The sequence below is a fragment of the Pezoporus flaviventris genome, unplaced genomic scaffold (genome assembly GCF_033815535.1).
Source record: "Pezoporus flaviventris isolate CSIRO_AGI_PZ_B2104156 unplaced genomic scaffold, CSIRO_AGI_Pfla_v1 ptg000015l, whole genome shotgun sequence".
In the NCBI taxonomy this organism is placed as follows: Eukaryota; Metazoa; Chordata; class Aves; order Psittaciformes; family Psittacidae; genus Pezoporus; species Pezoporus flaviventris.
In genome coordinates this window covers 29,993,330-30,010,897 of record NW_026892563.1, presented here as the reverse complement: position 1 = coordinate 30,010,897, position 17,568 = coordinate 29,993,330, and the positions used below count along the sequence as shown (strand labels likewise).

The following is a 17,568-nucleotide window of genomic DNA, read 5'->3' as shown; positions in this document are numbered from 1 at the left end:
ATGTCCTCATTTACTTTCCTTATATCTGCAGATGAGAAATTAGACAGGCCCAGAATAGATCAGAGTACTGAATTTGGGTCATCTTCCACTGAGCATCCCAAGACAGTCTGCTATAGCTTGTCAGCAGAAGTTAACTTGCAGTATTTCCCTCACCCCAGAAAGAGAAATATGGACTAATAACTTTTATTAGATCAGCTAATATAGCCAGAAAGCTTGAAAAGATTTAAAGCATAACCTTGAGAGTTTCTCAAATGTCTGAAAGCTTACCTCTTTTTCTCCTGAGAGCATGTCAGAAAAGTCCTTTTCAAAATCAGCCACTTTTGCTACTATTCTAAAGAACAGTACCTGACAACACTGATTTACAAAGGTTTCTTCACAGCAGCCATTTCATCTGAGCACCTGAACACATTTAGCATGAAACAGACTGAGCTTAGTCACCTGGTTTAAATTAACAATATGCTTAAGTACTCCAAACGACCAATTATAAAGTAGCTTATATATATATATATATCGATATATAGATATAGATATATTTAAAAACAAATAGATGCACACCCTCCCAAACACATATTTTTCTACAGTGCAGCTCTGGAATACAGACCACCTTTCCTGCTGCTAATCTACTTTTAATATCCAAATTAATTTTTCATACTTTGATTTGAAGGTGCTCAGATTAATGCAGGATATTGTATCACCCTTCTGGACCAGTTTCTGTATCTCACTTCACTCAATATCCAATAAACAGAAACTACACAGTCCCAGCTTTTGTTTGCAACCAATATTTGCATACAGTCACTGTTGATTTCTGAACTTTGTCTACAGCATAAAGGACTAAGACATTCTCTTTACATTTTGATTTGCAAACAGAGACTGAAACAGGACATTAAGAATCTAAAAGAAATACTGAAGATTAAGCTTTTCTTTTGAAAGATAAATTCAAGGGCTTCTTTTCTTGTATCAGTACTATGAAAAAGATTCAAATCAAGTATACAATAGCATCCCAGCATTCAGGCTTATAGCACAAAAAAAAGTAACACTAGGCAAGCAATAGCTCAGCCATACTTCGTTTATTGCAATCATGAAGTCTATTATGGACATCTTTGTTTACCTCATCACAAGCAAACATTCATGAAGAAATAATGTGGAAAAATCTTTTTCTGGTCTCATAGCTAATTAGCATGACCTAAGAGTAGCCATAGTTAAGATGTCTGACCTTACTCTCAAGGAAAGTGGAGAACTGAATCTAAATTACTCTCCTGCCCTTCATCTGTGCACTTTCAAAGCCAGGATTTCAGTTTTGCTTACTAGTCATCCCTGACCAATCTGACCTAACAGTACAGACACACAGGAATAATCTTGTAAAGAGTGTTTTATTTAATCTATCTCATAGTGAATCATTAATCTTCCATGGTATCTATGTCATCACACATGATCTGGATTTCAGTCTAGCACATTCAGTGAAAAATAAGTAAAAGGCCATGTGAAAAACAACAAAAAATTGCTATTTGCAATAAAATCAGTATTTTCAGAAAAAAAAAAGAAATGCTGACACAAAATACATAGTTTATACCTTCCTACATCCACATACATCATTACACAGCTATTGTAATATTCTAATAGATTGTTTTTCTGTGCAAGGTTATAAAAATGTGACTTATTAGGTACTACCACAATAAAGTTACAATCCTTCTTCAGGTTAAATTTATATCTAGCTATCAAAATGCATTACCACATTCCAATCATTTGATTTTCCTTGCAAATTAATATAAACCCCCCAGTGCTTGTACTTTGGTGAAGGTATATCTAGCTAGTATTCAAACCAATAGCTCTGTATTTTCTACTATCGCTGTTTTTATTTCCTAAGGTCATGATGTGTATGTAGATAATTGCTGATGATGAAACCACTGCTACATTATTGAACTACCTTATTAAAAATTAAGGATTGTAAGAAGACCCTGAAAACCAAGAAAAATGTTATTTCTTTTTCCACGCTCTCACATCTTGTGCACCAGGGTAGTTGTGACCCAGAAAGGCTTATCTTAGAAAATGAATGTTATCAGTTATCAAGACCAGGTTGGGTGGGGCTTGGAGCAACCTAGCCTAGTGGAAGGTGTCCGTACCCTAACCCTAACCCTAAATGTCCCTTGCAGCCAAAAACGCTGTATGATTGCCCAGGCATGGCACTGGCTCCAGGCAAGAGCTCAAAGCAGAAACACCCCTTAATGAAACACCCCAAACCCCACGGTGTACTTGCCAGTGGCTGCTGGAGCACTGTGCTCAACACACGGCTCCTTCAGCCTGGCGCTCCGCGCACAGCGGGCAGAAACGAACACCCGCAAGTGCTCAATTGTGACCTGAGCCCAGATCTCTATCGCTACCCATGCGCGAAGTTGCACGATGAAGTGCGGTGAACCCGAAGCGCACTATGCTGCTGAATTTAATTAATTTTTAATAATCAACCATACAAAAAAACCCCTTCCCGCCCCCCCCCAACCATCCAGCGGTGCACGCAGTGGGAAGCTACGAAGGCACAGCGGGGCCCGGCCCCACGCCGTCACCACTAGGGGCTTCCCCGCTGCTCCGTCAGCCGGGACCCCAACTGACCCCGGCACTGTCCTGGAGCGCCTCTCCCGCGACCCGGGGGAGACCAAGTCCGTGCACTAGCTTGCGGCTGCTGCTGCCGCCGCCTCTGCCCCTTCCGGGCAGCGACTTCCCCGAACCAAGAAGCATCCCCCAAGCCCAACTCGCTCAGCGGGGAAGGCGGGGTCAGCGCGGCGCGGCCGTCCAGGCCCGGCCCCTGTACCGCCCTTCGCCGTCGGGGAGGCGGAGCTGGGTGGGTTTGCGCGGCCGGGCCGCTTCCTGGTCACCTGAGGAGGAGGTAGAATCCCACTGCGGCGACAGCAGAGGTCTGCTGGTTTCGGGTCCGGCTGCCGCCATGGCCTCTCTCTTCAAGAAAAAGACTGTGGACGGTGAGTGGGGCGCTGGGCAGCCGGCTCCAGGGGGAGGGCCCCACCGGTCCCCCTCTGCAGCCCGCAGTGGCTGCCCCCAGCCCTCTTACGGTCCCGGGCGAGGACTTGGCCCTGGCCTGGGCTCGGGGGTAACGGGGGCCCGGGGGTGGCGGCGGCAGTGCTCGCGGGGCGGCCTCGGGCTCTGCGTCCCGGCGGAGCGGGAGCTCGCAGGGAGAAGAGGAGGCCCCAGTCCGCCGGGATGACTCACCAGCCAGGCGGGGCGGCAGGGTGTCCCTGGGCCGGCCCCTGGGACAGCAGGAGCTGAGTCCTGGTGATCCCTCCCGGTCTGTGGGTGAGGGGAGCAGGAATAGCAACGGCCCTCGTTAGTAGCGAGGGAACAGAACAGGCCCGCAAAGAGTTGCTGGAGCTGAGAGCGAGCAGGGGGGCGAGCGGTGCGGGCCTGCGGAAGCCCGCTGTGTGCGCGGCTGGAGGCGGCCGAGCATGACAGCAGGGTTCGGGAGCCGCTGGAGCCCCCTCGGCTTTGTAGGAGCGTTTTAAAACAAGTGGGTCTGGATGCTTTAGTAGTTGCTCTGTCAACAAAACGCTTAAAGTTATGCAGAAATAATGATCTCCAAAGTAAAGCCAAGAAAAGGTCGCTTGTCTGACAGCAGTCCTGTGGGCGATCAGCCCTCCAAATATGCCCTATGTGTGGCTGTGGGGCAGAGGCTGGCTGGGGCTTGGTGAGCCCCAGAGCTGGCTGGTTGGTGGGCATGTTGGGTGCCCTGTGACAGATCAGGTGGTCCATGTTTGAAAATGGCTCACCAAAAATGACGCTGTGCATCAACCAATTGTATGTCACTAAGGGGGAATATGTATGTATCCCCCCATGTCCCATTTTTGGTGCTCGGGGTGCAACAGCTGGGAGGGGAGGAATATGGAGATGACACTAAGCTTCCATGACCAAGGCGGGTTGTAGGAGCTAGGTCAAGCCCTGCTGGGTGTCTCTTGTCTAACCTGTTCTAAGAAGCAGAGGCACTTCCTACCCTGGTGTGCAAGGCTGTGGGAGTGACTACTGGCAAAAGGCTGCCTCAGCAGTACCCCGTCTTGTATTCTGCTGGGGTAAAGCTACAGATTTGTGTCAGTTATCATAAGGAAACAAGAACCAAGTTCTTATCTTAGCCTTAACTTGACAAAAAAACCCAACAAACAAAACAAATGAAAGGGCCTTTAACTGCAGATAGTTGTTTCAGTTTATTGCTGTCCCTAGTTTGAGCCACTGTGAGATCAGAAACAACAGAAATCAGCATTGTGCTCACCCTTATTGTCTCATGACTGAAGTATAGTTCTTGTTTCTTATCATCTTGAAGTTCCTACTTCTCAAGCTTTATACGCTAAGGGATTTTATTTTTTTTTAATAGTTATTGTACTTATAAAATACAGTCTTGTATGTAGCTGTTAAGCTTTTTCATTTTCACATACAGCTATGTTAGTAATATATGTTTGTCTACCTTCAAAATTACTTGCCTGTAGCATTGTTTTCAGAATAATATTCACTGCTGCTTTGCCAGTGTGAAGAATGAAGTGTTATATTGTGTCATCTTTCAGCTCTTTGTTATTGTCCATAGAAAAGCCTACATCTCCTGAAGATGCTTTTTGTCTATGTCTCAGAGAAGTAGTAGCACTGTAAAAACAGCTCTCTTTCATGAAGTTTGTTTGGAATATGCATTTATTTGGACAAAAATAATTGGTGGCAAGGGGTATTGTATATGCCCTCTTTAAAATGCCACCAAAGGTCCAGTTTTTTTCTGAATCAAACTTAAGGTTGAAATAATTTCAGCAATGAATGTTTTACAGTGTTTATGGTTGTGGGAACAAAGAACACATACGTTTCTTTCTGTTTGTAGAAAAACTATTGCAAGTCTTAATACAGAATGAAAATGGTGGCAGCAGTTTTTAGAATTATCCTATATGTCTCTATTTCCGTTAGCAACTCTGATTCTTTGTATTGATTTTCACCTCCTTCAAACTTTGTAAGTATAGTAGTGGGGCCCCGCCATGACGTTACTTCTGTGGATTAGAAGAACAAGTCTACACAAAGTTTATGTGACGGTCTCCTCCTTTTAAACTCCCACCCAAAGTTTATCTGATATCATATAGATGTATACTTTAGGAGCAGATGAATTTCCTCTCCAGAAGCCAGAGGATGCTGAGTCAGATGCAAACCTCTTTACCTTTGTCCAGGTGAATCACACCTAAGCATGTGCTGTAAACTCTAACAAAAGTTAATTGCAACTAGCATGATTAATGTCTATACTGTAAATAATGCCATCTATAAATACTTGCTTTAATAAATAGGTGTTACTGGTAAATAATTTTTAAATATTACAGTGGACAAAACTCCTCTGCAAGTTGATAGTTGTACCTGACAGTATTCAAGCTTCTGCTGGCTACACCAGTTGTCAGGAAACTTAAATTTGCTATAAAGGCCTCCACTTTCATATCTTAATTTCTTAAGCATCTGCTAACTGAAAAAGTTTGAACACTATTGCTTTATAGTCTGAAGTAAATTTGGGCTGCACAGACATGGTACAGTTGTGGAGGAGAGTAATATCCATTGAACAGGATGGATATTACAGGATAATATCCATCGAACAGGACAGAGAAGAGCAGGATCCAGACATTGTGTCTGAGAATATCTTCACTGTTTAAATGGACTTGGAAGCTCCATAACTGCTCTGAGGTGTCATATACAAGGTCTCTTCAGCTGGTCTATGTGTTGCAGTTAGGCCTGACTGGTTGAAAAGCAATGGGCTTATAATGAATGTTATTGCCAAGCGAGAGTTGAACTTGCAGAAAAGTGTATGTACCCAGCTCTTCCTGTGTGGTTAAGGCATTTGCTATGGTTGTGGTGCAAAGAAACATATTAGAGAAAACTGCTATTTTCCTACAGGATATGGCCTATGCTGCTGAAACAATGATTTGTAAACCTAAAATTGTATTTTGCTAATATTTCATTGATTTGAAATGCTGACAGTTCAGTCTAAACAAAGGGAGGCTGTCAAAAATACTGCATGTCTGCAGGGTGCTTAGCAGATAAGATGTTCATGTAGTATTGAAAACTTTTCCCAGCTATAAATATTTTCTTTCCAGATATAATAAAGGAGCAAAATCGAGAGTTAAGAGGTACACAGAGGGCTATAACCAGAGATAGAGCAGCACTCGAAAAACAGGAAAAACAACTGGTAAGTAGAGCAGGGAACTTTATTTTACTCTAAAACCAAACACACTGGTCCAGTACAACAGAAAACTTGCAGAGTTCTAAAGATGCAACTCAATATAGAATAATTGAACACTATCAAAGTTGTCTTCACCTTTTTGAGTTTTTAGTTATTGAAATTGTGTTGGAAAAAAATGTACTATCTAAAAGTAATGCTCAGTCTTTAAGATAGGAAAGGCCTGAAACTGTTTAGATAAAAATAACCATTTTTCCCTCCATTCTCAGAAGGAACCTTCTGAAAGATAAAAAATGCTCCTACAATGCAGGCTTGTAAATCAGTGGTTTTGTGATGGAAAAACTAACAGAAGTGTGAGTGCTATCATGTTACCTAGTGGGAGAGAATACTTGAAAAGTTAGGATATCCTCAGTGCCCCATAGGGGCGTTATTTTAATTCATATACAGCTTCCCTAAAACTAGCTGCTAGTAGGAAAATCATCTGCCTAAATTAAGATCTATTTAAAACTTTTTGAGTGTGAGCTATCAAGTATTCAGTGTATGGCTTTTGCACCTGTGTGGCAGTATAATTGGATAAATGGATGTGACAGATGGTGGAGTTTTGATGCATGAAGGCATGCTCAGATTGTGGGAAAAGCTATGCAAATCCAGCCACTGTTTCAGTAGTTATTGAGGTGGTGTTCCATGGCAGCAGGTTGTATGAATACCAAGAGCTAAGAATCATAAGCTAAAAGAGATCAGAGAGATTGTTTCTTGAAGTTTTGAACATGCAAGGTACAGCAGGTTCCTCATAGATAAGGCATTTTCCAGTATGAGATATTCTGACTCTAGAAATAACCTTAATTTCCATGAATACTCATGTTTACCACAGTAAATTGTTTCAGAAATGCTGGATTTCTGAGGGGGAGAAGAAAGGAGAAATGAAATGTGTCTTTGAAAATGTTAAAATTTGCTGTTAGGATGAGAGGATCAGTGGACAATAAATACTAGTCTTCAGAGGCAGATCAGGTGAAAAAGGACCAAGGGCCTGTCAGTCTCAGAACACTTTGTTGGGTACTTTCTGAAGAAAGACTTTTCTTTCCTTAACTGTGATGTACTATCCCGAGAAAACTCAAGTTATATTAATTCTACATGTAAAAATGCCTTAAAGTATGCAGACAGTTCTGTTTCAGTTCAGTAACCTTGTATGACTATCTGAATTTTGATTATTTTTTTTCCAGGAGAATGTAACTGCCATTAATAAGATTGCCCCAAACCTCTCAGAAGCAAATAATGTATTGCGACTCTTTACCCAAATTATTCTTACATAAGAATAAAATCATCTATATATAGGGTATGATTTCTCAGAGGGATTATCTGCAGTGACTTAGCAATGGGTGTAGGTTTGTATTTCATGTTGAAAATCATGTTATAGATGCTACATAGGTATTTCATATCTGAGAAATCCCTATTTTCAAATGTTCGCTCTTAAAATTAGGCTGCAAAGTAGTGTTTGCCAGTGTGCAAACTAATCCCTCCCATCCTTCACTGTTCTTGAGGTATAAGGAAAACAAACGTAATGTTCTTTGCATGCTACAGAAATTTGTTTTTGTGGTTTCTGTGAGCTACTTACAAAGATAACAGTTTTATGTATATTTGAGGCCTCTCATGTTTAAACAGCCCTATTCTCTGTATTTGCTCATCTGTACCTTCTTGGATTAAAAATAGTATGTATGACACAGCCTTCCAGAAATTATGGATTTACAGAGATGACTTTGTGCCACTGCCATCTCTATAGTAAGCTTTACTCATGATTTTTCCTAGTAGAAAGGCTAATACAGTGGGTTGGTTTCCTTTTATCATGACCATTTTGCCTATCTTGGAGACCAGTATTACCTTTTCAGTGCAATATGTCTTAAAAGTGCAGTTTTCTAGACCACCAGTGCACATGAAGTGAAGTAACTGTGTTGCCATAGCAGGTATATTCTTCTAAAGAATCACAGGAGAAAGCTAGTCTTTAAAAGTTGCTTCTACTTAATGGTAAAAATCAAAATATACAACTGTACATAGACAAAGAACTGAGCTATTATGGCAAACCCTTCTTAAAAAGCCTGACTGAGAAAAATAAGCTGCAAAGTTTACATTACCAACTCACAAACCAGAAGGCATACTTTGAAAAATCCCAGCTGACAGAATTATTTGCGTCAAACCTTTTCCTGGTACCTCTGGGCTAAATACCCACTTCTAGGTTTGGATGTTTTGGGTTTTTTGAAGTGGTATTCCCTATCCAGTTATGTAAATGAATGTGATGTTATGCAGATGTTGAAGTCTTTTGGGGAAGACTCTGCTACCATGCTATAATTCAGTTTTATTGTGTTTTCATCTTCTGGTGAAGTCATAACAGCATTATATTTATTCTACTAAATAGTCTTGTTAAAAAAGCAAATATGACTATGTAACATTAAATGTCTTTAAAAAAATCAAGAGGATAGTTAACTTTTGGAATTTAATTATTAGGTTTAATTGTAGTCTTTGAATTAATGAAAAATCTGTAGAATTAATCTTAATACCTTTTTTAACAGGAACTGGAAATAAAGAAAATGGCTAAGACTGGTAACAAAGAAGCCTGCAAAGTGCTGGCAAAACAGCTTGTACAACTGCGGAAGCAGAAAAATCGAACTTATGCTGTTAGCTCTAAAGTCACTTCTATGTCAACTCAAACAAAGGTCATGAACTCTCAGATGAAGATGGCAGGAGCTATGTCAACTACAGCAAAGGTAAGGTGTTACAAGACATTCTTTTACATCAGAATGCAGCATATGGTTGCAAAAGTTAAGTTGTGTTATTTTGGTTACAGTAATTTGCTTAATAACCCCCCCTGCTTAATAACCCAAATGGTGTTGAGGTAGGAAAATGTAATTTGATTTATACCATGAAATAGTTACTTAGTCAATCCAGCCAGTTAGCACCTAACTGTGCATATTTTCTTGGGCTAGTTATCTGTCAACTGTTAGCATGATAAAAACGTATTCTAATGCCAGTGGAAGAACTTGCTTTAGTAGAGAAAAAAAATCCCAAACCATGCTGCTGGTGCCTTGCCTGTATATCTTGTCACAAGCAGTTTTTACAGGGCAAAAGGAGGGCATGCTTCATCTAGAAATCAAGGCAGTGTGTCACAGTAGCTTTATGGCTTGTGCCAAAAGTAGGTTATTGCTTCAGATCTTAATTTCCCAAGGAAGTCAGATCTGGAGTTCCCTGTCATTCTCACTCTCTGTGTTCTAAAGAAACAGTATTGCATTAAGTTTTCTCACAAATCTTACCTCATGAAAGTCTGAAAAATCAGGGTTATGAGAGTTAATTTTTTTCATTTTTCCTTTTTGAGAAATTTCCCTATTTCCCTGAATTAATAAATAGGGAATTTGCTTTTGGCAAATAGGATTGTTCAGCTTGTGGTGTAGGAAACAGAGTTGGCACGCATCATTGTCGACAACCTGTGCTTTTATCACAGTCCAAGTTAAATCCAGTCATGTGCTATTTAAACACAGTAATGCAATGCAACTTAGTGCAAGAAGTAATTACTACTAAGGCTTTGCTATCAGGTATCTTTTAGAAGCAGTGAGTTGACAGCTGTCAGCCCTTCAGTGATACAAATTGTAGCTCTGCTGCAAACTTGCCATCCTTCCTGACTAACCCACAAAGCGGGGGGGTTTGTCTTACTGTGCATGTAGTCAAGTAAAACAGCTTACTCAGTATTCCTGCAGCAGTGTTGCATGTGAACTAGTCGGTCTTGCTTTTTAATTATTACATGGTTAACTTATTATCTGCAAGATAAATTTATCAAAACCAAAGTGTCAGTAGACTAATTGTGAAGGGTAATCCAGTAGGAAGAACCCAACCAAACAAAAATATATTAAAAAAAAATAATAAATTGACAAGCATCAAAAAAGTGCTGTTGTTTGGAACACAGAAGGTACTTCTATGGGCTAGTTTGTGCAACATTATTGGAGAGGATGGTGTTAAATTCTTTTGGTCACTTTTAAACTGAGTAGTTTTCCTTATCAACATGGAAAGTTTGAAAAAGTGTTCACTTATGCATTTTGAACTTTATAAACTATTCTTAATCTCATACAACTATCAGTGAAAAAATATATGGAATCAGTTACTTCAACAAGCAAGATAAATACATGAATGTGAAGTTTTCAAAGTATTTTCTGTATACTTTTTAGCATGTTTGGCACTAATTTTGGACACAGTAAAGTCATCTACAACACTTGTAAAAGAATTCTAAAGAACCAACATCCTCTAGATCCATAGTGACTTTTTAAATTCAAATGAGTGTGAACACAGTCTGTCTTTTACATTCAAGTAACATTAGAAGCATAATACATTGTCACTTTAAACAAACTCGGACACAAACGCAGAAGAGCTTCAGTGAAGGTGGTAGCTGGTAGAGCTTGATAGCATCCCTTTTAATTAATCAACTCTTACCTTTTCAAAGCTGGTTGAAACTTTGCCTGAATTGCTCACATTTATTTTTAGGTTTAGATGTCCTATGAGAGGTACAATAGCTTGCTTCTTAGGAAGAAAAAAGTATTAAATACGAGTGCCTGCAAAGGTAATGCTGCATACTCGTAGTAAAACAGGTGATGTTTATTACACTGTTGCAAAAAAAAATCTCTACCCGTTACAGAGGTTCACACTAAGCTAATATGTATTTCCTGAACACTTGGATATTTGCTTTTCAGAGAAAAGTTTTTTTTTCCATTAAATTGACATAAATAAACACTTGCAATTTAATGCCTAGTCTCTAGTGGTGGTTCAAATAAATATTCCTTACTGAATAAAAAACCTGCAGCCATTTACCTCTTTAGTAAGGCCATAGCGTGCAAGTTAAGAAGTGTCTCATTCTTTTCATTTAAATCAGGCAGATTTTTCGTAATACACAGCCAGGAGAAGGATCATGGTACAAAGAAAGATGCATATGTTTAAAAGCATATCTATTAGGATAATAGATAGCAAAATTTCTTACTAGGTGCAGACTGTACTATTGATCTATTGTATGTCTGTAATTTTTTATTAGAGAAGTCTGATTCCTTCTGAAGGTATATATTGATATTTACTAATGTCTCGTTGTACGATAAAGGTTTTTTTCAATATTAATAGACAATGCAAACAGTTAATAAGAAGATGGATCCACAAAAGACACTACAAACAATGCAGAATTTCCAGAAGGAAAACATGAAGATGGAAATGACTGAAGAAATGAGTAAGTTCCACACTGCAAGGAACAGCTAGCTGCAGCCTATACTGCTGTCAGAAGGGTACAATCTAGAAATAGTGATGCTTGAAGTTTTATATCTACAATTAATGAGATTAACAGCAAAAGTGAAGAGCAAATAAAACAGTGCATGTCTGAGCAGGGAGGCTGAGCTTAGACTTTTTAGTAGCTCTGTGTACCGAATCTACAGCCCATTCCTTCCCATCTTCATGCAAAGCACCCATCATACTTCTAGAAAGAACATACTGGGAGGGAAGAGGGTTTAAGACCTGTTCAAAACCTTGTTGGCATAACTGGTAGGGGTACTTGAAAAAATGTCCTTTCTGTAGCTGATAGTTCTGTATGTGCTGCTCTTCTGGGACACTTAACTTAGATGTTACTGATAATCTGAGCTTTACATACATGGTGTTTTGTCTCCTCTTTTAATTTTAAGCTACAAACAACTTCTTGGGGAGTGGCAAGTTTCCTATTCCCAATTGCGTCTGTCCACTGACACCTTAATAATACCAAACTTCCTGGTGTTGCTAGCGCAGTCTTCTTCCTGTTACTGTGTTAGCTGAAGTAAGTAGAATAGAATCAAAAGTATATTGTTGAGCAAGATGTGAATACCTCAGCAGCGCAGAACTGTTGTTGCAATATACATTGTTAGCCAAGTAGTTAAAAATTTCTCAGCTTACTTGGAAGAAGAGGAGGAAAGGGATTTTTGTGGAATTATGGAAGATGCTTTTAAGAAAAGTTAAAATCTAATGGGGAGGGAGATAGAGCAACTGAACTGTTCTTGAAACTGAATAGTTTTTATAACAGCAGGCATGCCTTACCCTGTTGTTGCTGTAGGTGTGCTCACAAGCTTTGCAAGGTAGAGGTGAGAAACCAGGTGCTTTCTGTTGGTACCTTATACAGTGGTATTACTATTACATTCTGGGTGGCTAGTAGGAGGAAGGAGGGTAGGTAATTGTAATAACCTTTTTCCTTAATACAGCATGGGTTTGTTTTTTAACTTTTTTTCTTTATTTCTTCTAAGTTAATGATACTCTGGATGATATTTTTGATGCTTCTGATGAAGAGGAAGAAAGCCAAGATATTGTTAACCAAGTGCTTGATGAGATAGGAATTGAAATCTCTGGAAAGGTATGGCAGTTTTCATCCACTTTAGGTGCTTTTTCCCCTTCATTTTTTTTTTTTTTTTTTTTTTTTAAGCAGCTGTTACATACAGTCTTATTCTAGAAGTCAGCTTGTCCCAGCGTGTATTACTGTGACTGAATTCAATTTCTGTCTTCTTTTAGATGGCCAAAGCTCCTTCAGCTGCCAGAGGCTTGCCATCTGCATCAACATCAAAAGCTGCTACCATATCAGATGAAGAGATTGAACGGCAGCTCAAAGCTTTGGGAGTTGATTAGCTGAATGGCAATATACAGTCTGCTTTCTAATTATTCAGCTTCAGACAGATGTAAAAAGTGCAAAGACTCTTTCAGTGCAACTGATGTGTAGGAAAACTTTGAAGCTTCAGGAATGACAGCTTTAAGTTAGTACTGGGGAAAGGAGAAGGGAAGAATATTTTGAATCATTTTACTAGAAGTATCCTTGGTATGTCCATTGCATGGAGTCCTTCTGAGCACTGGACCAACCAAAGATGTAATTCTAATGTTAAATTTATTTATACCAGATCTGAATCTGTCCTCTGAATTCAAAATCTTCTTCTGTCTCAGTTCCTGATCTATCTTTAAAATTGTCTGTGGCTGCTGGTGATGACTCCTAGGATGGCACCTATATAAAATACATCATTTTTATAAAACTATCTCTATCGGAAAACTCTTAGTCTGTCATCTTAGCACAAATGAAACTTCACCTTTGCTCTTTTGAGGAGAAACAGCCTTGAAAGCCTAGCAAATTTAGGCAGAAAGAAAAAATATTTTATGTATTTCTTTCAAGTTCCTGTATTAACTTTGAGTTGATTAAATAATAGCTGGTTATTCTTTTTACCAAAAGGGAAGGATGCAGTCCTTCTGCAGTTAAAAGATTAAAATTTGGTAGTGAACTTTTTTGCATGAAAGGCACTGACGGAACTATACTGTACTGTAATATAGCTGGTTTCAACAGAATTGCTGTGCCTTTATGTATATAAATCTTGTACCTTGTAATTCTTTTCAGAGTGAGTCTTTGAAAAGTGAGTAAACTGGTAAATAAGATGCTTTCACAAAGACTACAGTGAGATCTCTGTGTGCACTTGATGGGACTCAGTGCTGAAGTTCAGAAATGCAGCTTGTGCACTTAAGAAAAGGACATTTGCCTGAAACAACATTTGTATATATTTTACAGTATTTCTTAATGGAAGATAACTGTGCATAATTGTATTGTTTACTAAGATGCAATTGATCACATTGATAAGCTAAATGAAATCTTAGTTTTGAGAACAATTTTGGATGATACATAATAATTACTCCTCTAAACACTATAATAAAAGTGTTCTTGTTCTGTGAAGGTTTTTCTATGGTCTCTGAACCGCATAAACATGATTCTAGCTGTAAGTAGAATGCATTGGGCTAATCAAGTAAAAACTGCTAATATTTTAAATAGATGACAAAGGCTGAGAACTCAGTTCCCAGTTGCGACTTCCTAGATAGTGTGAAGTTCCTCAGCCCTTTGCTCTGATGGAGATTATTTGCCCCTCATTTGTGCTGGTGTAGTGGGGCTGTTCACTGAACAGAAACGACAAAATCGTCTTGACTTTAAAAAAAGTAAAATATCTCCTCCCAAGACTGAAACTGGGATAACTGTGGGGAGGACAAACTGCAGAGAGAGACTTTGCACTGCTATAGAAAGTGTAGCAGGAAGCCATAACCTCTATGATCTACTATTGTTGCATCATCTGGGTTTTGGCATAGAAGTGCAGGTGTTTATTCTTTCTATTTGAAGGAAGTAATGGACAAAATATGCATCTGTGAGGTAGTGGGTAGGAATGTGTAAGTTTATATATTTCATATATCCACTATAAAGTGTTTTTTGTTTTCTTTCTTACAAGTTTTGTAAAAATCTAATAAAAGGCTTTTTTTTTTCCCACAATGACTTTGTCCTCTGTAGGGTTAGTCTTACACATCTGCCTCTTAGTGGTCTTTCTTTGGACTCCTTTTAGCTGTGATAAATTTCATTTTGATCTGAGCTATAAAGCAGCATAACGTTTATTGTACTTGCTTGTACAACTTCCTTGCTTTAACTTAAACTCAGCATTTGGTACAGACTTGATCAACTTTTGCATTTCGTTCTGTCTGTAACCAAATAGTGCTCTTAGCATTGAAGGAGAAACCATCATGTGAAATTAGGTATAAAATTTTACTGATTGATTGTATTTTGATTGAACACTAAGGTTTATGGCCTTTCTGAATGAAGTTGTCTGCACTTTAACCTTGTAATGGCTGTCAAAATAGGGAATAATTCTGAGGCATTTATCTATGTGGTGTTCAAGAACATGAATAACGGTATTGCGTTTTGGTGTCAGTAAGACTGCTGAACTAAGGCTACTGTCAATAGCTAGTGTTTCTGTTAACGGTTACCTTTTAAGTCCTGCAGCTGTAATCTGTATAAAACACTTTAAGTAGCAGAATGAGAAGTGGTGTAGGTTTGCAGGCTTGCTTATATTTATTTCAAATACAGTTAGTACCTTGTAGCTCTCTATAACAAAATTGCATCCCCTACAGAGGAACAAATTCCTTTGTAAATCACTTTTAGCAGGCTGAAGAATACCCAACCCACTCAATCCTTAAACTCCTTTATCTTTGGTGACACCTTACTAGTAATTGAATTTGAAAGTCCTCCGTCCAAGAACGGCTCCAGTGGGGCAGACTGAGGTCCATCTTGCCCAGAATCCTTCTCCACAAGTTCCCATAAGCAATGCTCAGGAAAATATGAGAACAAGATAAACATAGATGCCTCTTCCTCCCCTAATACTCTTCCAACCTGTAACTATTTTGAATTCAGAGCACTTCCAGAGCAATATGCAAGTTCCTCTGTATACAACAGCTTGGGGTGGCTTTCTCGTCTGTGAACTTGTCCATATAGATAAACTTCTGGCACCCGCATTTTTTAGTTCCATAGCTTTTTCCCCACCACATGAAAAACCACCACTTGTATTTTTCCTTAAGCTTCTTTCCATCTTCACGTATTTACTCTTAGTTCTTAACATGAGGCAGGATGGTGAACAGCCTGCCTCCATCCAGCCTTTCAAGACAGCTTATGATTCAGTAGACCTGTATGGCATTCAATGCACACGCATGAAATCTAAAAGAGAGACAGTAGCTTAAACAGTTCCTCTTAACCTTTGATCACCAGCTTTGCCTGTATGGAGGTCTTTTCTAGGTCTGTTGTGTCCTTCACATGAGAGGGACAGAATGCTACACAGTACTGCAGAGGTAGGTGAGCCACAGATTTATGCACTATCAAAACATGTTGTTTTAGCCTCTATTCTAGTTTTATCACCCTGCCAAAAGTTACCAGGGGAAAATTAGTAGGAAAAACAAACCACCCACAAAGAAAAATAGTGCAGCCCATGTTAGTCAAATGGGCACCTAAACTCTTACTTGCAGGTTTATAAAGCTACCCCTCAGAAGCTTTATCTAGAGTTTTTTCCTAGTCAAATGTGATTTGTGACAAATCACTTTCTTTAAGTCTAATGGCTGCAGCAGCAGCACATTAATTTGCTTTCATCTGGCTTTTTTCTTTAAAGAATTCTGCTCTAGTTTGTATTTCTGGGGCAACAGATAGATGTGTTTAAATGGTGGCTGCTTCCTCCACTTTGCCTTTTGTTATTCTTTTGCAAGAAAGTGGCATTATTTGACACTTTTTATTTTATTTTGCTATGCTTCTGCAATTCGCCTCTGCTGGTTATGGGAAGTCTGCTCTTGAATTAACTATTACAACATGCTAAAATGAGTAAGTGCATCAGCACAATACACAACTGAAAAAGTGCTACCAAAACAGAACTACCTGGAATACCAAATGTATAAGAATACTTTATTGGATGGGGGGGAGGGAGGTACATGCTTGTAGCATTTCCAAGAGCCTTTTGTAATTAAGAAAATAATTTAGAATATAAATAGGTTTTATATATATCAGATAGTTTCATCATACGTAACACTAGATGACATAAAAGGTACACAAATGCATGCCACCACCTTCACTGAGTGCAAATCTTCTTAACTGCATTCATCTTTCACCTGTTTGGAAAGTTTATGATCTGTTGATAAATGGGGTGAATAAAGGCTACAGCTTGGTCTTTCCCTGCTATAGTAGATAACCTGTGCTAGTGATGAGAACAGCTTGGAGAGAGTACACAACACAACACTTCCCTTTTGAGTTCTCAAATTGGAGTATTTCAAATTAAGGGCTTACAGTAATGCATTCATCCATAAAAATGTATTATCTTTAAATCTAGGAGCCTGATTTCCGTAGCTGAATGGGTCACTGTAATAGGTATTGTAGGTAATTTAACGTACGCTAGAGAGAGAGCACTTAACTTGTACATGTTGATTCTACATGGTCTTGAACATTGAACTCCTTTTGCTTTCTGTGGGCCTATTATCTGGATATTTTCTGAATCATCTGGTCTGTTTTATGGAAAACCTGGCCGGTACTACTGGTGTATACTCAATTTCAGCCCTGGGAAGATAGAAAATACGTATATAGTAATGGGTGATTCTAATAACAATAAGCAGGGCTGATGAGATGGCTGGATAATCTATCCCTGGTGAATACTACAGTCATTAATTCTGCTTTCTCAGTGCCTGACTTTCTGATAGCTTGAGCTCTGCCACTGGATTTGTTTCTCCCAATTATCTCTCTAGGCTAGGGAATGACAAATAAGGGATTATTTTCAATTAGTGGGGTGTAAGAGAATGGGATTGTGCAGTGCAGTATATGCTTTGTGTGGATATTTATGTCAGAGGGCAAGGGTCTTCTCTTTTTAGCTTAACACAGTATCTCTGGTGTAAGTATGTCCACATGTGGATTTAATCAGATAAAAATACAATGCAGAGAAAGCCCAAAGTCATACCACTTGATAAGTCCCTATTTTTCCCCTCAGGACACAAAAGTCTTATGGTAAAGTAAATCATATCCCAGTGTTTATATCTAAGCCTTT

General features: G+C 39.1%; 1 protein-coding gene across 1 annotated transcript; it reads left to right on the top strand.

Annotated features, from left to right (window-relative positions):
- The first annotated feature begins 2,783 nt into the window (after window positions 1–2,783).
- Window positions 2,784–14,493, top strand: CHMP2B (charged multivesicular body protein 2B). The gene is made up of 6 exons (XM_061453964.1): window positions 2,784–2,969; window positions 6,099–6,190; window positions 8,743–8,937; window positions 11,324–11,426; window positions 12,460–12,566; window positions 12,722–14,493. Exons 1-6 carry the CDS (start codon window positions 2,936–2,938, stop codon window positions 12,833–12,835), a joined length of 645 nt encoding a protein of 214 aa, XP_061309948.1. The 5' UTR covers window positions 2,784–2,935; the 3' UTR covers window positions 12,836–14,493.
- Window positions 14,494–17,568: the final 3,075 nt, after the last annotated feature.